General features: G+C 50.5%; 1 protein-coding gene across 1 annotated transcript; it reads left to right on the top strand.

Annotated features, from left to right (window-relative positions):
- The first annotated feature begins 500 nt into the window (after positions 1 to 500).
- Positions 501 to 24,107, top strand: fam102bb (family with sequence similarity 102 member Bb). Its single transcript, XM_084436466.1, has 11 exons — positions 501 to 899; positions 15,765 to 15,885; positions 16,027 to 16,056; positions 16,395 to 16,511; positions 16,591 to 16,637; positions 17,661 to 17,755; positions 19,305 to 19,403; positions 20,590 to 20,836; positions 21,333 to 21,469; positions 21,911 to 21,980; positions 22,087 to 24,107. The coding sequence occupies exons 1-11, from the start codon at positions 754 to 756 to the stop codon at positions 22,127 to 22,129; spliced, it is 1,152 nt and encodes a 383-aa protein (XP_084292592.1). The 5' UTR covers positions 501 to 753; the 3' UTR covers positions 22,130 to 24,107.
- The last annotated feature ends 217 nt before the right edge of the window (positions 24,108 to 24,324 follow it).

The raw sequence follows: 24,324 nt of genomic DNA, 5'->3' as shown, positions 1-24,324 counted from the left end.
CTACAATACTGAGAAACAGGCGCCCCCACACACGTTTCTTACATGGCCTATTTTCACATAGGCTACCAAACTAGCCGTGAATGTAACAGGTCTACACAATTGTACTATTTTAGGCCACACATTAGTTATTCTCTCATACGTAGAATTTCAACCAATTGAAATATTGTCGCTCATATTGGCTTTGATGGACTTTCCCTGTGCAGCCGCTAGAGCTCGATGTTTACCAGGGGTGTGGTGACTAAATAATGGAAGCATGTATACTCTGACTAAAGAAGTGGGTATACCGTAGCAGAAATGTTACCGTTTTTACATTAGTGGTTTAAATAAGAGGGTATACTGTGGGTCCATAGATAAAGAAGTGGGTATACTCGGTATACCGTAGGCTATACCCTCTCATTGGAGGGTCTTTAGCGCCTCTCCGAGGTTACTCGAGTCACTCCGGTCTGGACCCTAACCTCCAGGTCCTCAACACACACCAGTCCCCATCCACCACAGGCAACTACAGAGTCAGGACTTATCGTTTTGGACGAAAAGTGTAGGAACAGCAGTCGCCAGATCGATTTTTGGACCCCACACGACCCCGTCGAGCCTCGGGTAGAGCGGTCCGTTTATTGTGTGAATGTCTTCAACCCCCAGAGCGGAGGAAGAGGCAGCTCTGTATGCAAGCTAACGCTTCAGACGCTAGCCAACGCTGGGGTTTGGACGCTGAAGAAAGGGCTAAAATCACCTTAAAATCAACAAAATACACAGTGCATGGATTTCATGATGATGAAAAAAAAGAAATTTAAGTTTAAGGTGGACTTCGAGCTGGACGAGCTCTCATCTGTCCCCTTTGTCAACGGTGTCCTTTTTTGTAAAGTCAGGCTGCTTGATGGGGGTTTCTCTGAGGAGTCATCGAGGTGAGCTGCTTTGTGTTGTGTTGACTAGATGACCGGGTAGTTTAGGCTGGATGACCGGGTAGTTTAGGCTAGATGACCGGGTAGTTTAGGCTGGATGACCGGGTAGTTTAGGCTGGATGACCGGGTAGTTTAGGCTGGATGACCGGGTAGTTTAGGCTAGATGACCGGGTAGTTTAGGCTGGATGACCGGGTAGTTTAGGCTGGATGACCGGGTAGTTTAGGCTGGATGACCGGGTAGTTTAGGCTGGATGACCGGGTAGTTTAGGCTAGATGACCGGGTAGTTTAGGCTGGATGACCGGGTAGTTTAGACTAGATGACCGGGTAGTTTAGGCTGGATGACCGGGTAGTTTAGGCTAGATGACCGGGTAGTTTAGGCTAGATGACCGGGTAGTTTAGGCTGGATGACCGGGTAGTTTAGGCTGGATGACCGGGTAGTTTAGGCTGGATGACCGGGTAGTTTAGGCTGGATGACCGGGTAGTTTAGGCTGGATGACCGGGTAGTTTAGGCTAGATGACCGGGTAGTTTAGGCTAGATGACCGGGTAGTTTAGGCTGGATGACCGGGTAGTTTAGGCTGGATGACCGGGTAGTTTAGGCTGGATGACCGGGTAGTTTAGGCTGGATGACCGGGTAGTTTAGGCTGGATGACCGGGTAGTTTAGGCTAGATGACCGAGTAGTTTAGGCTGGATGACCGGGTAGTTTAGGCTGGATGACCGGGTAGTTTAGGCTGGATGACCGGGTAGTTTAGGCTAGATGACCGGGTAGTTAACATTAGATAACTGATAGTGATGTTTTTGTGTTGTGTTGACTAGGCTAGATGACCGGGTAGTTTACATTAGATAACTGATAGTGATGTTTTTCAGTTACATGGAAATGTAGCTGGATAAATGATGCTGCAAGTTAGCCAAACCAGCTATCGTTAGCTAGTTACCATACTTCAATGCTAGCTAGGTAGTAAGTTAGCTAACGTTAACATTTGCACTAAAAACCAGAACGTTTTAGCAAGCTGCACTATAGTTTTATACCTAACTAAGTGGTGCTCCGAGAGCACAGACCTCCGCCCCTGAATGCGTTTCGTGGCCCTTTGCACGCCCGAACTGAATGGTCTCTAAATTGGCCCATGCTACACCCCTCCGCCGAGTTTCATGAAAAGCAGTCTGGTAGTTGTCTTTCAAACATTTTGTTCATGTTCTATTTCGTGGAGCTCCGCCCCACAGGGCTAGCTCCTATTGGCTAGCGAAACCCAGCTAGCTACATTGACTGAAGAAAAAAACATACACGCACCTGTGTCCAACCAAGTCCGGTGCACCACTGTATAAGCGGGCTACGCCCGCACATCTGCTCCTTCGAAATTTTCAGCTCGCATTGATACTGAAAGAAGATAAGAATGTCTACTCAGCGGACCCAAGCGGAGCTGGCGGCGTCCTTAGATGACCCCCTGGCGGCGTCCTTAGATGACCCCCTGCCGGCGCCGATTGATCCGCCGGATCGTTTCTGTGTCTGCGGCTCCCGCTACAGCGACGTGGGACACCACCTCTGCTTCCGCTGTCTGGGGCCGCAGCACGCCAGAGCGGGTCTGGCTCCGTCCCCCGCCTGCGAGATCTGCGCCCTCCTGGACCCCATGGAGAGGATGCTCCGGGCGCATTTCTTCGCTCCACCGCCGCTGGAGACTGAAGGTCTGGTCCAGCTGGTCGGCGAGGACATCGGTGCGCCCCCGCAACAACCGGCGGCCCCGATTACCTCCCTCGCGCCTATGATGAGGAAGAGCTCTCCGAGGCAGACGAGGGTCTCTCTGCGTCAGAAGCCACTACGGCTAGTGGCGCCTCCTTCCCGGGGCAGGGTTCCTTCGATCGCGACCTGCCCCGGCTGCTGGAGAGAGCCGCACATCACCTCGGTATCTCCGTCCCGGAGGCTGCTGCGACTACGGGGCTCCCACTGTGGAGCTCCGTCTGCTACGGGCGTCCCTCTCAGCCTGCTCCTCATCTCCTGCCGGCTATGCCTGACCTGGAGGCGTTCGTCGAGGCTGAATGGGAGCGGCCGTTGGCCATCAGAGGTCCGCTTCGCCAGTTCAGCAGAGCTACGAGGGTAACCGGCTGGACTGTAGCAGCTATCGTCTCTCCTCCTCTGGAACCCGACATTGCAGCGGTCCTGGTGCCTGGTTCCTCCGCCTGGGGCTCGGCCAGGAAGCCTCTCATGCCGGACGTCAAGGACAAGACAACCCTGTCCTTGGCCGACAAAAGTTTTTCTCTGGCCGCGCAGGCCGTGGCTGCCTCCTCCTCCATTGCTATGCTGGCCATTTACATCGGCCAGCTAGCTACGGAGCAAACCCCCCCCTCTATGGATGAAGACAGGAGAGCGGAGATGGCCGAAGCGGCCGGAGCCGTGGCTCAGCTTGTGAGAATCTCCGCCTCCTGTCTGGGTGGAGTGATGGCCACGTCGGTGGTGCAGCAGCGCCACCTATGGCTCTCCCTGACTCGTCTGCGCGAGGAAAACAAGGGTGTCCTCCTCAACTCACCGGTCAGTAGGGAGGGGTTGTTTGGGGCGGCTGTGTCTAACATCCTGGAGCAGTGTCGCAGCCAGGAGCAGGACCGGCTCCTCCTCGCTCGCCACCTCGCTGCTCCGGGGGAGCGCAGTGTGCCGGCACGGTCCGCGTGCTCCGGCTGATGCTGCCGCGACTGGGAGCAAGCGCCGGCGAACACACAAGGCTAAACAACCTGCCACGGGGTCCCGCCCCGCTACGGCCCATGGACCGGCTCGCCCGGGCTCCTGGACTGCGCACGCGGCTCCTCCCCCGCGACCTCCCCCTGCCTACCCCGCCCAGGGTGCCGGGACCGGACCGGCGTCTTCAAGCGCGCCCACCGCTCCGCCTCCGGCTTGGGGTAGGAAGAGGCGCACCTATTGACGGTGCGTGGAGATGCATGACTGTGTTGTGCCCACACCACGTTCTGTTAAGAGCGGCGGTGAGCAAGTTTCCCTGTTCAGGAATAAAGCAAACACGATGCAACGTTATCAAGCTGGTTGTAATGTGCAGTCCGCATCTCCTCCTGTTTCAGCTACTGTAATGTTCTCGGCTAGAGCCGCTGGGTCTTCTGTGAAAGAGTCAGAATTGACCACGGCAGGTCTCGCCGCAGCTGGAAGACCGGCTCGAGCCGCGGAGTCTTTTCCTGCTAAAGCAGACGTGACTCACGCGGGGCTCGCCGGCTCAGCTGATGTGATGTATTCGGCTAGAGCCACCGGGTCTTCCGTGAAAAAGTCGGAATTGACCATGGCAGGTCTCGCCGCAGCTGAAAAACCGACTCGAGCCGCGGAGTCTTTTCCTGCAAAGAGAGCAGACGTGACGTGCGCAGCTCTCGCCAGTTCAGCGAATGTAATATATTCGGCTAGAGCCGCCGGGTCCTCTGTGAGAAAGTCAGATTTGACCACGGCAGGTCTCGCCGCCCCTGTTCTAAACAGACCGTTTGGGTTTTTAACAGAGGGGATGTGTGCGCCCAGGCCAAGTGCTATGGCTGTACTGCCCTGTTCGGAGTTTTCTCGGGACCGACCGCTGGCGGGGTTTAGCGGCGAAAAAGATTCTCTAGACCCCCAGACGGCGTTCGTTCATTCGGGCCGAGCGTTCGAGCCTCTCCCTGTGTGTTCGACAGGTAGAGAGTTTTCACGCTCACCGGTCAGTGAGAATACTTCCATGTTTACTGCCTCGGCTAGCTATTTTCATGAGCAGCCGAGGCGTCGCTCCGTCAGTGTGTGTGATACCAACGCTCGGCCTTTAGCTAAAAGGAGCAGGCCTATGGTGTCTGATATCCACACTTCATTTCACAACGTGCACCAGTCGCATGGTTTTCGCCTGGCCGCTTTGTGTGATGTTGGCGCAAAATCACTGCCCGCCTCTCATGTCCCGTCTAGTCGGTCTGCGAAAGACGGCACCTTGACAGATCATGCAAATGAGAAGGCGGGGCTTCCCGCATTGCAACACTCCGCCGTTTTCTCTCAATGGGATGAGCAACGGCGGCTTGTTAGCAATGCGGACGGTGTCGACTCACTTCCTCTTTTTGTGAATGAAGTGCTTCTTGACAGGAATGCCATTCATCCTCGCGCTGTTCAGGGACATGGAACTCCCAATGGGGATTTTTCATCTCCCTTTCGAGGGTGGCCCGCCTTGGGCCAGGACAGCAGAGTTTCTCAGCTGTCCGGTGGCGGTCAGGGCCAAATTGAACTATGGCAGGTTCCTCGATCTGTTCCCGCGATCTCCGGCACAACCTCTTTCCAACCGCTTCACAGTCTGGCAGGAGAGATGTCTCCTGGACAGCTGGTTGCAGCGTGTTCTACGGGAAGGGTATCTCATTCAGTTTTGTTGCCCCCCACCGTCCTTCACGGGCGTAGTGGAGACAGTGATACCGCATCCTGCTCAGGCTGCCGCTCTGTCAGCAGAGATTGCAGAACTGATGGCGAAGGGAGCGGTAACTGTGGTCCCGTCAGACCAGAGGGACGAGGGATTTTATTCCCGCTACTTCCTCGTGCCAAAGAAGACGGGGGGCGTGAGGCCAATTTTGGACCTCCGCCTTTTCAACAAAACGGTGGCGAATCTGAAGTTCCATATGCTTACGGTGCGACAAATGCTGGAGGCATTCCTTCCCGGCGATTTTTGCACCAGCATAGACCTCAAGGACGCTTACTTCCACATACCGATAGCTCATCGGCATCGGAAGTTTTGGCGTTTTGCCTACCTGGGTGTGGCGTACGAATATACCAGACTCCCGTTTGGATATGCGCTTGCCCCCAGAACCTTTTCCAATTGTGTGGAGGCGGCGTTGAGGCCACTGCGCCAGCAGGGCATCAGGATCCTGGCGTACCTGGACGACCTGCTGGTACTGGCTCCGTCGCCTTTGTTGGCTCTGATGCATACCGCCACGGTGGTGAGGCATCTCACCGACCTGGGGTTTGCAGTCAACTGGGAGAAGAGTGCTCTGTGGCCGGCCCGTCAGATTGTTTACCTAGGTATCAATCTGGACACGAGCGCCATGAGAGCACGGCTATCCGATTCAAGGAGGGAAACACTGGAGAAGAGTCTCAGTGTTTGCCGTCCTTCTCGAAAGATCGCGGTTCTGTCGATCATGCGCCTTCTGGGTCTCATGGCAGCCGCCCATGTGGTAGTGTCACTGGGCCTTCTTCACATGAGGTGCGTGCAGAGATGGTTCGCGCGGCTTCGTCTGGACCCTGTGAGGTGCAGACGGCGCCTTGTGCGGATGCCGGGGTCGTTGTCAGCAGACCTCGACTATTGGAGGGACCGGCGCGTAATAGCGCACGGTGTTCCAATAGGCAGGGTGTCGGCTCACGTCGCTGTCTTCACAGACGCGTCTCTAAGCGGCTGGGGTGGTACATGTCTGTCCCAGGCCGTAGGTGGTTTGTGGGCCGTCGGAGAACGGCGCCACATCAACCTCCTGGAGTTGGAGACGGTGCTACTGGCATTGCGCCACTTTGTACACCTGGTACAGGAGCGCGATGTGCTGGTGCGGTCAGACAACCAGACCACAGTAGCTTACATCAACCGACAAGGGGGAGTCCGCTCGCCAGCGCTTCACCGTCTGGCGGTAACGCTGTGGCGATGGGCTCATGTCAATCTCCGGTCACTGACAGCGTGGCACATTGCCGGCCGTCTGAACGTCGGGGCGGACCTGATGTCTCGGGGCGGGCCTCACCCGGACGAGTGGAGCCTACATCCTCAGATAGTGGCTCAGCTCTGGACCCGGTTCGGCAGAGCAGGGGTGGATCTCTTTGCTTCGAGAGAGAACGCTAAGTGTCCCCTCTGGTTCTCTCTGAAACAGCAGGACCAGCCTCCGCTGGGCGTGGATGCGTTCGCGCATGCCCCCTGGCCGGGGGCGCTGCTGTATGCTTTCCCGCCGATGGGGCTGATTTTACCATTGTTGGCCAGGGTGCGGTCAGAGGGTGCATCGGTAATACTGATGGACCGCCACTGGGCGAGATGGTATGCAGAAGTGATGGCCATGACTACTGTAGAACCGTGGCACATCCCTCATTGGCCGAACGCTCTGTCCCAGGCGGAGGGCTCAATTTGCGCACCTCCGGTCTTGGGACGGCCGCTGGTGGCCTGGCTCTTGAATGGCGGAGATTGTCTGATAGGGGACTCGCGCGCGCGGCTTCCACTGCCTTGGTTTACTCTGGCAAATGGGCTGCTTTTGCGCGTTGGTGTGAGGAAAGGGACTTCGCTCCCGAGTCATGCTCGGTCGAGGCGATTTTGGAATTCCTTCAGCACCTGATGGATCATGGTGGCGGTTTGGCAGCATCCACTATCAAGGTGTATGCGTGTGCTATTTCCGCATGCCATGAGGGGTTCGTCAAAACTACGGTTTTCGGGCATCCCCTGGTTAAACGCTTCCTGGCCGGCACGCGCCGTCTTCCCCCTGTGCGTAAGGCTGCGGCGCCGCCTTGGGATTTGCTCTTGGTTCTGGATGCGCTATGTAAAGCGCCGTTCGAACCAATGGAGCGGATATCTCTCAAGTGGCTATCGATTAAGACCGCGCTGCTCCTTGCTCTGACGTCGGGCAAGCGGGTCAGTGATCTGAGGGCGTTGACAGTTTTTCTCATCACGGGTGATGGGAGCAAAGCTGTGTTGCGCACGGATCCATCTTTCGTTCCGAAGGTGGTCCGGGGCGCCTATAGAGCACAGGATTTGGAGCTGGGAGCCTTCTATCCTCCACCTCATGCGAGCGAGGAAGAGGCCCGCCTGCATTTGTTGTGTCCTGTGCGTGCGTTGACGTGTTACGTCCAGCGCACGGCTGCGGTCCGCACCACCCCCCAGTTGTTGGTTTGCCACGGCCCAGGGAAGGTGGGTTCTCCGTTGTCGAAACAGCGTCTCTCCCATTGGATCTGTGAGGGCATCGCCCAGTCTTACGTGACTGCGGGTCGTCCTCTGCCTGGGACTGTTCGGGCACACTCCACAAGGGGTGTGGCCACGTCAGTTGCCCTGTTCAATGGTGTGTCAGTGGAGGACATCTGTGCGGCGGCGACTTGGTCGTCCCCGTCTCCTTTTGTCCGTTATTACCTTTTATCCATGTCCTCTGTCTCTGTGGCGTCATCTGTGCTAAACACAGCCGCCGGTGCGAGCCAGCGTTAGACAGGATGTTTTCATGTAGGTGTTCGGCTCGAGTCGCCGGGTCTTCTGTGAAAGAGTCAGAATGGACCACGGCAGGTCTCGCCGCTACTGGAGAACCGGTTCGAGCCGCGGGGTCTTTTCCTGCAAGGAAAGCAGACATGACTCACTCAGGTCTCACCGGTTCAGCTAAGGTAGGAGCAGGCCCGTCTAGTGACGTTCCGCTCCTGTTTATGAGTGAGGCTGGGACGGGCTTGTTACGGAGTAACCGCTTTGGTCCAGCTCTCGCCCCACGTACCTCTCCTTGCCCTCGGCTGTGATAGACTGAGTGTGGCGGGGTGGGGCCAGGGCTTGGGTCGGATCAACTGTTAGTATGGTCTCGCCTTGGAGCCCTGGCTTGTGTCCTGACTGGTTTTTCCCTTACTGGGGCCAGCAAGAGTGTATGGTGCGGTCGTGTAGCTCCGCTTATGCCAATAGGAGCTAGCCCTGTGGGGCGGAGCTCCACGAAATAGAACGATGGTTACGTATTGTAACCCTAGTTCTATGAGTGGAGCGGAGCCCCACAGGGAACAGACTTGCTGACCCCGCAGTCTGCTCGCTGAAAATTTTGGTTAGGAGCAGATGTGCGGGCGTAGCCCGCTTATACAGTGGTGCACCGGACTTGGTTGGACACAGGTGCGTGTATGTTTTTTTCTTCAGTCAATGTAGCTAGCTGGGTTTCGCTAGCCAATAGGAGCTAGCCCTGTGGGGCTCCGCTCCACTCATAGAACTAGGGTTACAATACGTAACCATCGTTTCACCTGTGGGATGCGCTTGCACGACCCTACGACAGAAGCTTTTATACAACGTCTGTCCTGATAGGACAGACTGGTGACTCGTGGAGGTCCCGCCTCCGAGGATATATCTGGTGTCACCGCGCCAATGTCATTCTCGCTTTCTTCTCCGGAAGAACTGCGTTGTTCTACACTTGGAGATCAGCGTTGTTCTAGGTACTGTTCACTCTACAGCTCGCAGGCGGATTCAGTGGCTGTTTTTGGTGTTTTCCTGTCGAAGAGCGCGGATCAGCATCCTCTTGAACTTAGCCGTCTCTGTGAAGCTGCTATTTTAGCTGCTAGCTTCAGAGAGCTAACCTTCGCGGGGCTCTTGTCTGTTGCTACTTAGCCACCAGCTATCTAGCACAGAAATGTTGCACAAGATTTACCTTCACCAGGGTCTCTCGACAGTCGCTATTTTAGCCAACGAGGTAATCTAGCACCGAACAGTTACAAGCACTACTGTCACACACAATTTACCTGTCAGGGGTTCCCTAGCAGGTGCCATAGAAAGCTAACCTTTCTTGGGCTCTGCAACTGTTGCTATTTGGCCATTAGCTGTTTAGCACTGGACTGTCTGGGATTTCTTGGTGGTCACTGGTTTAGCCAATAAGCTAAGCTAGCACCAGACAGTTGCAAAGAGCCCAACTGTTCGGAAATGGGATTTTACCTCACAGGGGTCCCTCAGCTGCTATCACAAGCATCCAACTGTCACTCGGAATTAACCATACCGGGGTCCTACCGATGAAACCGGCATAGTTTATCACTAGTGCTGCGGTCGGTTTGTCACGTTGGTATCAGACTCTCCTCAGGGCAGCTGAACTTGCTTGGCTAGCGTCGTTATCTCAACGACGTTACCCCCTTAGCCTACTCTGCAGAGTTGGCAAACTTTATTCCTTCTGCGTTCAGCAGCATCATGGCCAGAGAGAGCAAGCCCTGCGCTGGGGGTGCCCCACGCACTCGCAGCCTGGGAGGACAGCTCAGCTGTGTGTCCTGCGCGGGTCTTGCTCTGTGGGTACTTAAGAGGAGCCTCACAGCCCCCTATGACCTCATCCAAGGGCTGGTCGCGTCAGAGGATGAGATGGGGGAACTCGGGGAGACCAACTTCCCCCCCCTGCCCTAGATCCAATCTGGGCGCAAGAGCCCAGTGAGTGAGCCTGGGCAGCCAGACCTCTCATTCATCAAGCTCTGCAAGAGGGCCTCCCGCAGGCTGGCAGTCCCGTGGCCCACCCCGCGGGACCCACAGGAGGGACGCCAGAGCGTTTTTAGGGGGAAGGTCCTCACTGTCGCCACCCCCCTCCCCCGCCAGCTCCTCCCACTGCACCCGGATTTCATTGCAAGTATCCGGTCACCCTGGGCCCAGCCCCAGTCAGGCCGAGTGCCTGTGAAAGGCTTCGCCAAGTTGGAGGCTGAAGGGCTGCAGAGGGAGGGGCTGGCGGAGCTCCCGGCAGTGGAGCCTGAGGTGGCCCACCACCTGTCCCGGGGGACACGCCTCCCTGTGGCGATGGAGGCGACGTCAGGGGCCAACCATCGGACCTACCGATCCTGTGGCCAGGCGGCACAAGCCCCTGAACGCCACAGTCTTCCTGGCTGCCTACTAGGCGGAGCTCCTAGCCGACCGCGAAACAGTTGTTTTCATCAATCTGTCTTTATGAATCGCTAGTTGTGCTTACATAGAGCGTAGGTCTGTTGTGGTTGTTCACATGCCTCTGTAATATGATCTTTAGAAACGTCTTTCGAAACGAAATTGCTTCCCCACTTGCTCCAGCACGCATGCGCACAGCGCGCAATCGTTGCTCCAGCACGCTGTGCGCATGCGTGCTGGAGCAAGTGAGGAAGCTATTTCGTGTCTAAAGATGTTTCTAAAGATCTTACAGAGGCATGTGAAAAACCACAACAGGCCTACGCTCTATGTAAGCACAACTAGCGATTCATAAAGACAGATTGATGAAAACAACCGTTTCGCGGCAGAAAATAGATTTTTAGAAACTGCATTCTCGGTGCCCCCACCACCGCCATTACATGCATATACTGGCTCGCGCTGGATTTTACATTTCTTCTACATGCCTCCAAACTACACCAAAGTGATCTCGGTGAGTCAAACGTCTTATAATATGTCGTAAATAAGGTCCAGGTTGTCAAAAACAAGCATTGTCCTTTAAGTTACGAGCTACTCTGTCAGAGAGACGCATTCTCTCATTCAGGCAGTGTCTGGCCCAATTCCGTTTAGGAGCCTGGGTCCAGTTCAGGGTGTGTCTACGTCTGCTAGGCATCATGGCATCTACCATCTTGGTGGTTCCGCTGGGTCTACTCATGATGAGAGATTTTCAGCGTTGGGTCAGAGGGCGGCGCCTCTGCCCTCGTCGTCACCTGCTTCGCTTAGTGAGAGTGTCTCAGACATGTGTCTTGGCCCTAACCCCATGGAGGAACCCCAATCTATTTGATCTGGGCTCTCCCCTGGGAGCGATTTTGACCAGAGCGGTGGTCTCAACAGATGCATCTCTATGGGGATGGGGCACGGTTTTCGAGGGCAGAACGGGCAGTGATCCTCACAACTCCGCCTCGCCCACATCAACTACCTCGAGCTGCTCACAGTGTTTTTAGCACTGCAGCATTACCTCCCCTGGTTACACGGTCATCATGTTGTAGTCAGAATGGACAACACGACCACAGTGGCATACATCAATCGCCAGGGCGGCTCTTGCTCTCTGGCTCTATGTAGACTGGCACACGAGCTCCTGATATGGTGCAGCCATCATCTGGCCTCTGTGCGCAGTCCATGTCCCGGGCGAGCTGAACTGGGGACCAGACCTGCTCTCCAGGGGACATCCCCAGTATGGAGAATGGGCTCTCCACCCACAGGTGGCCTGCCAGCTGTGAGAGAGGTTCGGCAGAGTAGCCGTGGATCTGTTTGCGTCAAGCACAAACGCGCTCTGTCCTCTGTTCTTCTCTCTGAACAATGATCCTCCCCTCGGAATGGACGCACTGGCTCACCCATGGCCGAACATGCTACTATACGCTTTCCCCCCTGAATGTGGACTCACACTAAGTGTGATCGATACTATGCTCGATGCCAGAGCACCGGCTACACGGGCACAATACTCCATTAAATGGTGTGTGTTTGAGAGATGGTGCACTGAACAGCACATCATTTCTTTTCAGTGCCCTGCTACAAAGGTTTTGTGCTTCCTACAGTCTCTATTGGACAAGGGCCTGTCCACCAGTACCGTTAAGGTATACTTGGTGGCCACCTCTGCCCATCACTCAGGCTTTAAATGAGAATGCTCGTTTTTGACAACCTGGACCTTATTTACGGCATATTATAAGACGTTTCACTCACCGAGATAACTTTGGTGTAATTCGGAGGCCTGTAGAAGAAATTTAAAATCCAGCGCGAGCCAAGTATATCCATGTAATGGCGGCGGACGGGGCACTGAGAATGCAGCTTCTAAAACATCTATTTTCTGCCTTTTATACCCTAACCCTAACCCTATCCACACAAAAGGATGGTTTGAAATGGAACCATGAACCTATGAATCAAGGGTGAAACACTCTTAACTATTAACTAACTTAGCCAATTTTAATGAGAAGACGAGGAAAGGTTTAATTTCAGAGAGAAATGAATTGAATGTACCAGAAAGAGCTAGTCAGTAGCTAGAGCTTAACGTTCTTTTAAATATATAAGGACAAAAGTATTGGGCCACCTACACATTACACCCACAGGAGTTTTTATGACATCCCATTCTAAATTCATAGGCATTAATAAGAAGTTGGTCCCCTTTACAGCTATAACAGCTTCCACTCTTCTGGGATGGATTTCTACAAGATTTTGGAATGTGTCTGTGGGAACTTTTGCCCATTCATCCAGAAGAGCATTTGTGAGGTCAGACACTGGATGAGAGGGCCTAGCTCACAATCTCCATTCTAGTTCATCCCAAAGTTGTTAGATGGGGCTGAGGTCAGAGCTCTGTGCGCCAGTCAAGTTCTTCCACACCAACCTCACCCAACACATGCCTTTATGGACCTTGCTTTGTGCACTGGGGGACAGTCATTCTGGAACAGAAAAGGCTTCCCAAACTGTTCCTACAAAGTTGGAAGCATAGAATTGTCCGAAATGTCTTGGTGAGCTGAAGCATTAACATTATCCTTCACTGGAAATAAGGGGCCATAACCAACCCCAGAAAACAACCCCAGACCATTATCCCTCCTCCACCAAACTTTACAGTTGGCACAATGCAGTCAGGCAGGTAACGTTTTCCTGGCATCAGACTGCCAGATAGAGAAGTGCGATTCGTCACTCCACAGAACACGTTTCCACTGCTGCAGAGTCCAGTGGCGGCGTGCTTTACACCACTCCATCCAACGCTTGGCATTGCGCTTGGTGATGTAAGGCTTGCATGCAGCTGCTCGGCCATGGAAACCCATGTCATTAAGCTCCCGGCGCACAGATTGTTTGCTGATATTAATGCCAGTGGAGGTTTGGAACTCTGCCACTGAGTCAGCACAGTGTTTTTTACGCACACGAGTTTTACGCACTATGCGCCTCAGCACTCAACACTGCTCTGTAACGTCACGTGGTCTGCCACTTCCTGGCTGAGTTGCTGTGGTTCCTAAACGCTTCCACTTGGCAATAATACCACTTAGAATTGATTTTGGAATATCTAGGAGGGAACAAATTTCACAAACTGACTTGTTGAAATGGTGGCATCCTATTACAGTACCATGCTGGAATTCAGTGAGCTCTTTAGAACGACCCATTCTTTCACAAATGTTTGTAGAGGCAGAGTGCATGGCTAGGTTCTTGATTTTATACACCTGCGGCAATGGGACTGAAAGAAACATCTGAATTCAATGATTGAGGTGTGTCCCAATACCTTTGTCCACAGTGTGTGTGTGTGTGTGTGTGTGTGTGTGTGTGGTGTGTGTGTGTGGTGTGGTGCGTGTGTGTGTGTGTGTGTGTGTGTGATATATAAGCTAGAAACCAGATGAAGCTCTATCATGTTAGCTCGATTAATGTTTTATGTATGCTTGACGTGTGCTAAACAAATTCACCTCTGGGGCAATAAAGGTTTCAATTCAATTCAATCAGAGAGATCACTCGTACATCAGATTTCCCATGGCCTGCGAGGCTCTATTGCAATATCACAGACAGTCTCTCATTTCTCCTTGTCTCACTGCCATGTATCAAATATCATTCTGCATATTTAGTGCCAGGAACCAGTCAAGGTTTCAGAGAAGAGCAGGGTTCAGATTACCTAACCAATGTTATACATCTGAATCTCAGACAAGCTTGTAAGAATCACATTGACAAGAATCATGTGCAGGGCTAACAAGGACAGACAAATGAGCTTTCACTCTCAAGCCACTCTGTTCTAATGGCATCACTTTTCTGTGACCCCAGCTGTGTATGCAATCGCGGCCTGTCACCAGGCTAACGATGCTGCATGGAAATAAGGTTTTATTTCATCTATGTATGAATATGATTTAATCTTGAAGACTTGAGATTTTTTAAGACCAAAAGAATCATCATTACATTGTTAGCCAGATTCTCCATGCTGAAACTCTCTTGAGCTTTAACCTGATTATGATGGTTCTGGGAAAGGAACCAAACTATGATTCATTCTAATTACTAACTCTTAGGGGTAAACAATAGGCTTTCTCTTACTTTATTCTTTCTCTTTTCTGTTCCCCCTTTGCCTTCCATCTAGCTAGAGTGTGAAACCCCCAGTGCCCAGTTTTATTATGTCCAAGTTAACATAGTAACCAAGGTTTGAATAGTCGGCAAAAAGAATAAGGCATGTGGACAATGTAGGCGTAACTAAGCAACATTTTCCTCAAGTCATAGTGCTGCTGCCTTGGAGAGTAATTTACAGTGATTAACAAGGTATCTCATTTATCTAATAAGATGAGAGTTGTATCCTGGTCTATATCACTAGTGGATCAGGCTTGGTCACTACTGGCCTAATTGGATTAGAACACAGTACTGTAGTCCAAAAGGGGCATGGAATATTTAGCTGGATTAAGTGTTTTTTTGAGGCTGTAGTTTTATGAGATAACGTCATGCTTTAAGGATGAGGGGGAAATGTTTGTTGAGCGCTTGTAAGTTTCACCATCCTGTATGTGATATGGGCTTAGGAGACATTCATATTTGAAAAAGATTACTTCAATCCTGCACTATCAGAAAATGTTATTTATTTGTATTTATTTTGTTAGAAAAGATGGTAGCAGCAGGTTTTTACAGAGGAGAAAGAGAATGGAATAGATTAGTACTCCATTATGGCCTAGATCAGCAAAGTAAATGAAAGTTGAAGGAGTGCATCTTAGGGATCTGGCAGAAGGGGGATGGGGAGATGAGTGGGTGAGGTTAGAGTTGATGCTGGAGGATGAGAAGCCATCTGGAGAACAGGGATGCAACACACATTCTCTCTCTTGCTGGCTTTCTCACACGCTCTCGTGCACGCACACACACACACACGTACACACACACACACACACACACACACACACACACACACACACACACACACACACACATTCAATAATCCAATAACCTCTCCCTGTAAACAGCTCATGCAGAGTAGGGTTGGTAAACGGACAAGTTTCTAACAGGGAAATAGCCTAACCTCCATCCATCTTCATCCGCTTATCCGGGGTGGGGTCGCGGAGGCAGCATCTGCAGCATAGCCTAACCTAATCAATGAAATATCCACTGGCTCTCGGGACCATAGGGTTAAGTACTATAGTAGGCATAGTCTCTGTTAGTATGTAGGGAGGACTTATGAAGAGCCATAATCAATAATATATGAGGCTTGACTGGGGTACAGTATACTTGACAGCCTTTAGACCAAATGGTCCCTCTGGACTATGACTTGTCAAATTTCACATTTGCATTTGAAGTACCATGTAAATGTGACTGTATCAATCTATTGTGTATTGTTTCCTTTCAGGGAGACTGTGCAGGCGAACTGTGTTCGCTGGAAGAAGAGGTTCTCCTTCCCGTGTAAGATGAGTGCTAGCGCGGGGACAGGCGTGCTGGATCCGAGTGTGTGTCGCGTGTCTGTCAGGAAGGTATGGAGCCATTGACATAGAACCATTCAATCATATTCCTTGAAAACAGATTCATTTGGTATCATCATATATTTGAGCAACACATAATGTCATTTTGTTACATTTACATAAAAACTGAGTTTGTAACTTTTTTTTCGCCAGGAGCTGAAGGGTGGGAAGACGTATGCAAAGGTAATGACCTATTTCAGAGCATTGCTTATTTTCACTCTCTTTCCTCAGAAGGCATAGACGGCAGATGGCTTCCCCTGCCTGCGGTTAAAATGTGTGCCCTAGGTTTTGATGATGGCTAGATCCATGTTGGTTTAGTGGAAAAACATAAACCATGCAAATGAATGCTTCTATACACTTCCGCGCATTGAAAACAATTTATTTAAGATTGTACACTTTACAGTGAGAACTAAAAAGCAAATAAGCTTTTCACCCAATAAAGGGCAAATGGAGGCGGCAATTTTTGGATGAGAGAGAGAACAACACCAACTAACAGTTAAACGTCTCGCATTCTCACCAAGCTCGGCTTCACAGACCTTAATCTGGCTGAGTTTGCTGGCTCTGGGAACACAACTCGGAGATGTCTTCTGGAGGGATATGACACTAAGAACACGCGTCAGGATAACTCCATCCTGAAGGTACGGGGGCAGCTATATGGCTCGGCTCGCACTGTTTATATCCAAAATATCCTCAATCACATTGTCTCTTTTCTAACAGGTTATCATCAGTACACAGCTGATGTCTGGAGACCCCTGTTTTAAAACGTGAGTGTTGCTTAGATTTTTCCATCTTACTGTCAGTGCCAATGTATGACAAATAAATTGAATCCTTCAACCCTTGAATCCTATTCTCAGATGTGATTGTGTCTGTATTTGATTACTATTCATGGTTATGGTTTATAATGTGTTCCCAGCTCCAGTCAGGTTTTCCGTCCTCCACTCTGACTCTACAGTGAAAGCATTCATATTAGCTTAGTATTCCCAGCTGAAACCAAGGATTCCTCACCCACCTTCACTGCAGTTTCCTATCTGATCTGTTTCAATTGGCTACAGTTTTTGCATACAAAAACACAATTGTTCATCCAGGGAATAAGTGAATGCGCTCTCCTTGGGAAACCAACAGCCCTCAGGGCTGTGCTTGTTTATATGAGAAGGCTACAGCAGGTTTCAGCAGTCATTAGAAATGGCTTCACATGAGATACAAGTCCTACAGCCCTGACTGTGACAGAGAGCAATTTCAGCCGTTTTGCACAGGGATTTCAAGAATGGAGAGATTGCATCTGAGTGAACAACTGCGTGGACTAGGGTGTGGTGTAATGGCTGTTGTCATTGTTGGCTACACACCATAGCAGATGAAGAAGGACTGTTGACAGTATAATGTTCTGTGAGCCATCGCAGCCTTAGTACATGTTTGGTTTTCCCCTAGCTCTGATTACAACACACCCTGTGTGCTCTGATAAAACATAGACAGACTTGCAGATTCTTGTGTATTTTTATTTTTAAATTGTGAAAAATAGAGTGAGGTGTAATTGAAATCTTTTTGTCCCCGAGTCTATTGGATCATTGCGTGACGGCATGACGAGCTGTTCCCAGGGCAAAAGTTGACTCCTAAATATGTCAATGCCTCAGACACACGTGCCGGGAAGGGAGAGGAGAGCAGGCTGTTGGAGTAGCAGTTTGGCAGGCACTATAAAGCTGTTAGTCATCTGCAAAAAAGTTCAAATGTCCATAAAAAGAACAAAATCAATGTGCCATTTCTTGTTATTCATGTGGTTGTGTTTCCCTCAGGCCGCCATCTACAGCCACAGTCATAGGCATACAGGGAGATGGAGAGAGTCTTCTTGAGGAGAGGAAAGGAGGGGACACCCAGAAAGCCTTCCTGGGTAAGAGAACTAACCTCTCCTCTGGTTCCAGAGCGCATACCACAATAGACCAGAATGAGCAAGTGTTGGTTAGTGCCGGCCTCGGAGGGCATGGGTGCAAGACCACACATATCAAGCTTCTACGTCCGTCTTGTTTCAAATGTATTCCCACACCCAAAGAGGAACCTATTACTAAATAGCTGAAGATGTAACAGCATGCACTGTATTTGTTGCTTTGCTCAATTATTGATGTTGATCTCTTTATTCAACCTTTTGCAGGCCTGCGGCTGATATCGTTTTTTCTGTTGTCCGTTTTTGAACTCTAATCCTATTTGAGAAGCAGGTTGGCTATGAATGTAATGTGTAAATGTGTAAATGCACTTTTCCTTTATTTGACGCCCGCTTCATGAGAGTGAGACAGCGAGAGGGACACAGAGAGAAAGACAGACAGACAGAGAGAGGGTTAGGGTTAGGGTTAGGACTGCTCCCCCTCCTCTGCCCTCTCTCTCTGGGAGGTGCGCTGTGCTCTCTCTCTCTGGGAGGTGCGCTGTGCTCTCTCCCCCTCCTCTGCCCTCTCTCTCTGGGAGGTGCGCTGTGCTCTCTCCCCCTCCTCTGCCCTCTCTCTCTGGGAGGTGCGCTGTGCTCTCTCCCCCTCCTCTGCCCTCTCTCTCTGGGAGGTGCGCTGTGCTCTCTCCCCCTCCTCTGCCCTCTCTCTCTGGGAGGTGCGCTGTGCTCTCTCTCTCTGGGAGGTGCGCTGTGCTCTCTCCCCCTCCTCTGCCCTCTCTCTCTGGGAGGTGCGCTGTGCTCTCTCCCCCTCCTCTGCCCTCTCTCTCTGGGAGGTGCGCTGTGCTCTCTCCCCCTCCTCTGCCCTCTCTCTCTGGGAGGTGCGCTGTGCTCTCTCCCCCTCCTCTGCCCTCTCTCTCTGGGAGGTGCGCTGTGCTCTCTCCCCCTCCTCTGCCCTCTCTCTCTGGGAGGTGCGCTGTGCTCTCTCCCCCTCCTCTGCCCTCTCTCTCTGGGAGGTGCGCTGTGCTCTCTCTCTGGGAGGTGCGCTGTGCTCTCTCTCCCTCCTCTGCCCTCTCTCTCTGGGAGGTGCGCTGTGCTCTCTCTCTGGGAGGTGCGCTGTGCTCTCTCCCCCTCCTCTGCCCTCTCTCTCTGGGAGGTGCGCTGTGCTCTCTCCCCCTTCACATAGTACAGTAGTGCTCTTTCATGTATAATTCAGGCTGGCTCTGCTCCCCGGGGGAAAGAGTCTCACATGTTAAAAATAGAAGTGTGTGTTTGTCTGCATCCTCTTGGTGGAATGATTATAAACACACACACACTGACTCCACATTTCTTTATTTTTAGTGGATCTGATGATAAGCAGTATAAATCCTTTAGAGCCCCATGTCATCATGTGAATGTCACCGTATCCTCTGTGGTGAGAGCTTAGGTTTTCACTCCACTGAAGTCACCTCAGTGACAGTAGGTTGGCCCTGGCTGCCTCATCTCTATTGTAATGGCAACATCACTGGATTGCCAGTCCACTTCCAACCCACTGACTTCCCATCTCTGCTGTTCTGTAACCTGACAGAGAGTCGAGAAGGGAAGTGTGCCTCTGTTCCCGATGAGCTTGTGGGCTGTGGCCACTCTCGAACCTCCAGCTACGCTAGTCAGCAGTCTAAAGTCTCAGGTAGGCTCTCTCTCCATACTTTCAACACAGCCATGTGAACACCCACCACCATGTTTCTCAAGTCTAGTTGCATACCTCAACCATGCCGTCATTCTGGATGCGTTAGAATCAGAGTGAACACAGAGAAACACAGTGAATAATCCCCCGTTTCAACTCTTTCAGCCCTTTGTTCCCCAACACCATTCTTATTTTTGTTATTCAGGGTTGGAGAGAATTGTTTTTCACATGAATCTGTTTGCCTGCGTGGTGTCTCTTCTGTGCCCACTGACCTCACAACCCTAACCTAGTTTACTGCGTAATCTCAGTCTTAAGTGAAAGAGGAAGGCTCTTGCACCAGTATCCCATGACAAGATACATGGGCTTTCTGGATTCCTGGCTGTCTGGCCGGCCGGTTATATGATCTCTGTCACAGTGTCTCCCACTGATAATCTGCGAGTAAAGTGCCCGGCTAAGTAGAGAACTAGAAACCTCCTCTCACATTTATCGCCCAATTCAACGGTCAGAGCCATTCATACCCCTGTGCTGTGCCCCCATCACAGGCCTATCATATCCCCATTATGAAGGCCCGGAACTGGGCAGAGGGGAAATGCATTCACCACACCTCCAATGAGCAACTCAGTCCTATAAGTCTTTCCTACCATCACTGGATGAATGGATATTCTTGAGGTTTCGATAGGTGAAAGATGTTAATTTTTAGTGCCATTTAGACCATGATGATCCGACCGCTGAAACACGTGTTGTGTTGCGGGATCATGTGACCCTGTTGAGAGAGAGTGTGGGAAGCTCGTTCACTTTCCCTCCTCTTACATTCAGATAATGTGTCTCTGCATTAACAGTAAGCTGCAGACGTGAATAACATGTGAGTGTGTGGGCAGTAGCTTCCCTAAGATGCTAAATCATTGATCACGCTGCAAGGCTTAAATCTGCTCGACTGCAAAGCTTTCCCTAACACAAAACTGCTTTTTAACATTTTGCAAAAAGATGATTAAATCTGTAAATACTTGCAATGATTACCTGTGTTGAATCTGTGCATGCATGTGCTGTTTGGTGTGGTGGCTGTTCTATTTGTGCTTGTAGAATAATGTGTGTTTCTACTCATCTAAGCCACCCTATTGAGTGTGATGCTGAACGTGTATGCTGTTGCTCTAACCTGGGCGTTGTGCCCTCTCTGTGCTGGCTCCCCCAGGCTACAGCACGAGTCACTCGCGCTCATCCAGCCTGTCGGAGTTCAGCCACTGCAGGAACACCTCCGTCGGCAGCGCCTCCACGGGCATCGCCAGCATTCCGGAGCCCAGTGATGAGAGGGAGGCCAGGGCGGGGCCCCCCACCTCCGGGACCTCGGCCTGCACCGCGGTGCCCGAACACCCCGCCGCCACTAGCGGCGCCGCCGGCACGCCGGTCAGGAACGCCTCGTCCTGCGAAAGGCTCAACAGGTGAGACACCGTGACCGCACTCGAGAGTGTCATCACAGCCTTGGGCCGTCGTCTTTCGGTTGTCGAATGCAAGTTGGGTTTAAATCAACAGATAGGCCTGCATGTGTTGTGATGGTTGGGGCTGTAATGTCTGGGCTGTTTTCTGTACTGTTTCATGGAACATTCATATTCCAAACAATACCACTTTGGTCCATCTCAACATCTGGTTTGCGTCAAGTTAGCTAACGTTAGCGGTGGTTTTAAAAATGACATTAAAAATGACAAGCAGCTATTTCTTGAGCCTCCCAAAGGCAGATCAGTCGAGATATGTACATAGTAATCCCACCACTGAACAAGATCCCTTGTTAACATGTTACAAAGTTAATTTGGACAATTTGGAAAAGTTTTCGCCTTGCTAGCGTTTGACTATCGCAGATTGACACACCAGAAGTTTACTTGGACCTAGTTGTTGCCATAGTGAAAGGGTCTGTTGCCGTCCTGCGTCCCTCTCCGCCAGACACCCAGTAAAGCAGGACTCAATGGAGTCTCAGCATAAGAGGGTGGACGCCACGCGGGTGGATGCAGACGACGTGGTGGAGAAGATCCTCCAGAGCCAGGACTTCACCCCCAACCTGCTGGACTCCAGCGCAGAAGGTAACCACCGCACCACAGGCCACTGTTTAGAAGTGCCTCTCCAGAACATGCAAGTGACTATATTAATGTTGAAATGTAAATGAGTAAATCAAATACAGTTCGGTGGAATAGGATTTTTCTATATTCCTGTCCTCTGTTGTGGTTTGTTGGCTGTGCAAGGCGATGCAGGGAGGATGGAACAGGCTACCGTCAGCATCTCTCAATAAATATCTTTTGTGAGGTTGACATCCTCCACTCTTCAAGCTTCTGTCCTCTGATGCACCAGAATGCTCCTGTCAATAGGGAATTATTTTTAGACTGCCTAGCAACCACCCTCCCGATGTGAAATGTGCAGGAGGGTGCAGGAGGGTTGGTACTGTATGTACTGTATGTAATGTAATGTATTGTATTGTACGTTGCCACTCAATGTCTCTGTCGTCCCGATGGTTCTGTGCGTTTCAGAGGAAGGCCTGCGGTTGTTTGTTGGTCCTGGGGGAAGCACTGCCCTTGGAAGCCATCACCTGCCTACCAGGTAAGTCTTACATACCCCTCTTCCTTCTCAGAATACTCTTTATTTAAGGTAATTCCCTTAAAAAGAGGATGGATCTGCAATTTCTCCTTTCCTCCTGTTGTTTCAGGGTTGGTGCTGGAGCCTATGAGCAAGTGGTGATAAAACGTTAGAACTAAAAGCTGCCGGAGATGAGTGGTCCAAGCCCGGAGCAGAGCGGGACCCGGGGTAGAGGTAGAGGAGAGGATGTGGCTTTAGTTGTCTGTTCCAGCAGCACATGTATCCAAACTGACCTGTGGCCTGCAACGATGCCCTTGGCCTTGTGTGTTCATGTACACCATGTAGACTATGTGCACTGTTGTCCCCTTGTTAGATTAGCTTCTTGTTGTCAAGAAGAGAATCCCTATGACTTGATCATCTACAGGATGATAAAAAACTGGACTTTGAGTTATGAATGGGAAAAATTGACCCCATTAGCAGTAAGGGGGGGGGGGGGGGGGCATTTCATTTTTGCAAGAATGAAGCCTTTGCTGAAGAGGAGGATGCCATGCTTTCTGAAATACATTCCTTATTTTTCTGTCTTTTGGTGTTCAGTGATGTTTTATTTTGGACAGTATTAACCTTTGATTTTTATAAGCTGCTAAAAGCTGTTGTCTTTGTTCTTTCAAGTCAAACCCAAATTTGTGCCGTGGAGAGTAAAGAACACACTTTGTCACAATGACACAGCATCTGACTTGGGCGACTGTGTGTGTGTGTGTGTGTGTGTGTGTGTGTGTGTGTGCGTGTGCGTGTGCGTGTGTGTGTGCGCGTGTGCCAACGCGTGCGTGTCTGAGTCATGCATGTGTCTGAGAATGTGTCACTCTGGTAAGTATAACCACTATGTAGAGTTCTTCTACCCGCGAGGCTGAGCAGCCCCATCATGCAGTGCTGGTAGTGAGGCAGCAGATTCCCAAGGTGACCCTGTCGTGCTGCGGTCGGAGTTGGGCTGGATCTCATCACAGGCAGACATTCAATCTGATATCAGGATCGATTCGTTCTTTCTTTTAGTAGTAAGGTTAAATTTGAGCTTGCTGCTTCTGAAAGTTGATTTCGGTACAGAACAGCTCCACATTTTTTGGGGAAGTCAAACCAAGGCATAGTAAGTTTCATATTAACAATGTTAAGGACATCATTAAGGACAAGTTTTCAGTACGTCCACTGCCAGTACGATACTTTTTTGTCACCTGCAGTAAAAGAACTCTAAAGAACTAGAAAATGAAATGGACTGTGTGGTCCATGTAGGTTATTTCAGCAGCATATCAAATCTGTAATGTGTTTTTGGTGAACTGCTGAGTCTGATATCTGAAGACTCTGCTCCTAATAGTCTATTAACTGTGTATCCCAGAAGTAGAGGACTGCAAACAATTCACCAGGTCCTTCATCCTTCCTGTCAGTCATCGTAGATCATCTGCATAACTAAGTCGTTCAGTTAGCAAAACTGATATTTGAAGGAAATAAACTCATGCAACATGCATATTTATTGTACTATGTGATTATCTGTGTCTGTCAAAAGCCATACCAGAGGTAACTCTGTACTTACCTCTGTTATACTGTACTTGTATAAGCTAATTTCTTCACAAATGTCATCTTTGTATGGTATCATAACTGTGAAATAATCAGTTTTGCTTTGTGTACAGTACATGCCTGTGTTTATGTTTGCATGGTTTTGATGTCATTTCAGTGAGTTGAATAGTGTCAATTCTATATTGCCATCACATCTATGAGTTATCTGAAGTGTTATGTTTTAATTTGTCTTAACAAGAGCACAACCTGTCCTGTGTAATTCATGTCTGTTATCTAGGCTACCTGAAATATTGAATTCATTTGAAGTCATTTTAAGCGAGATTCATAGATCCAATAAGAATAGAACAGAGTCTATCAAGAGTGTTCTATCTTTCGCTATGGAACTAAGTACAGTATATTATCATTTGCTTCCAAATGTAACTGCAATCCCAGTTACCCCAATTTAAAACTGTTGATTGCTTTCTTCCGTTTTAAAATCTCTTGGGTTGGTTTTTGTTGCCATCTTGTTAACATGTTGTTACAAACATGGTTGCCTTTTCTCTTCTGTGAAGCTGCGTAAAAGGAGCTGTTAATGTGTGATCCTGTAAAGTCACGTTCTTGACTGTCTGACAGTGTTCAGCTGACCTGTCCTGTTGAACAACATTTGCTTCCTTACCAAGTGTACTGTATGTTTTGTGTGCCATGCACTGTTCAATAAAATTTTAATTTCACAATGTCCTACATCTGTACTTTTGTCAGCCAGAGCTTTGACAAAATGGATGAGCCACACAATCCACAAGTCAAGGGATTTTCAATACCTTCAAAT

The sequence above is a fragment of the Borostomias antarcticus genome (assembly GCF_949987555.1).
Source record: "Borostomias antarcticus genome assembly, chromosome: 3".
Classification (NCBI taxonomy): Eukaryota; Metazoa; Chordata; class Actinopteri; order Stomiiformes; family Stomiidae; genus Borostomias; species Borostomias antarcticus.
The sequence above is the reverse complement of the archived record's forward strand: the minus strand, read 5'-3'. Positions and strand labels throughout refer to the sequence as shown.

Coding starts and splice junctions, on each gene's coding strand:
- fam102bb (XM_084436466.1), top strand. CDS start 754: ATGGATTTCATGATGATGAAAAAAAAGAAATTTAAGTTTAAGGTGGAC. Junction 16,057..16,394: donor GTGGGAAGACGTATGCAAAG/GTAATGACCTAT, acceptor ATTCTCACCAAG/CTCGGCTTCACAGACCTTAA. Junction 21,470..21,910: donor GCTGGACTCCAGCGCAGAAG/GTAACCACCGCA, acceptor TGTGCGTTTCAG/AGGAAGGCCTGCGGTTGTTT.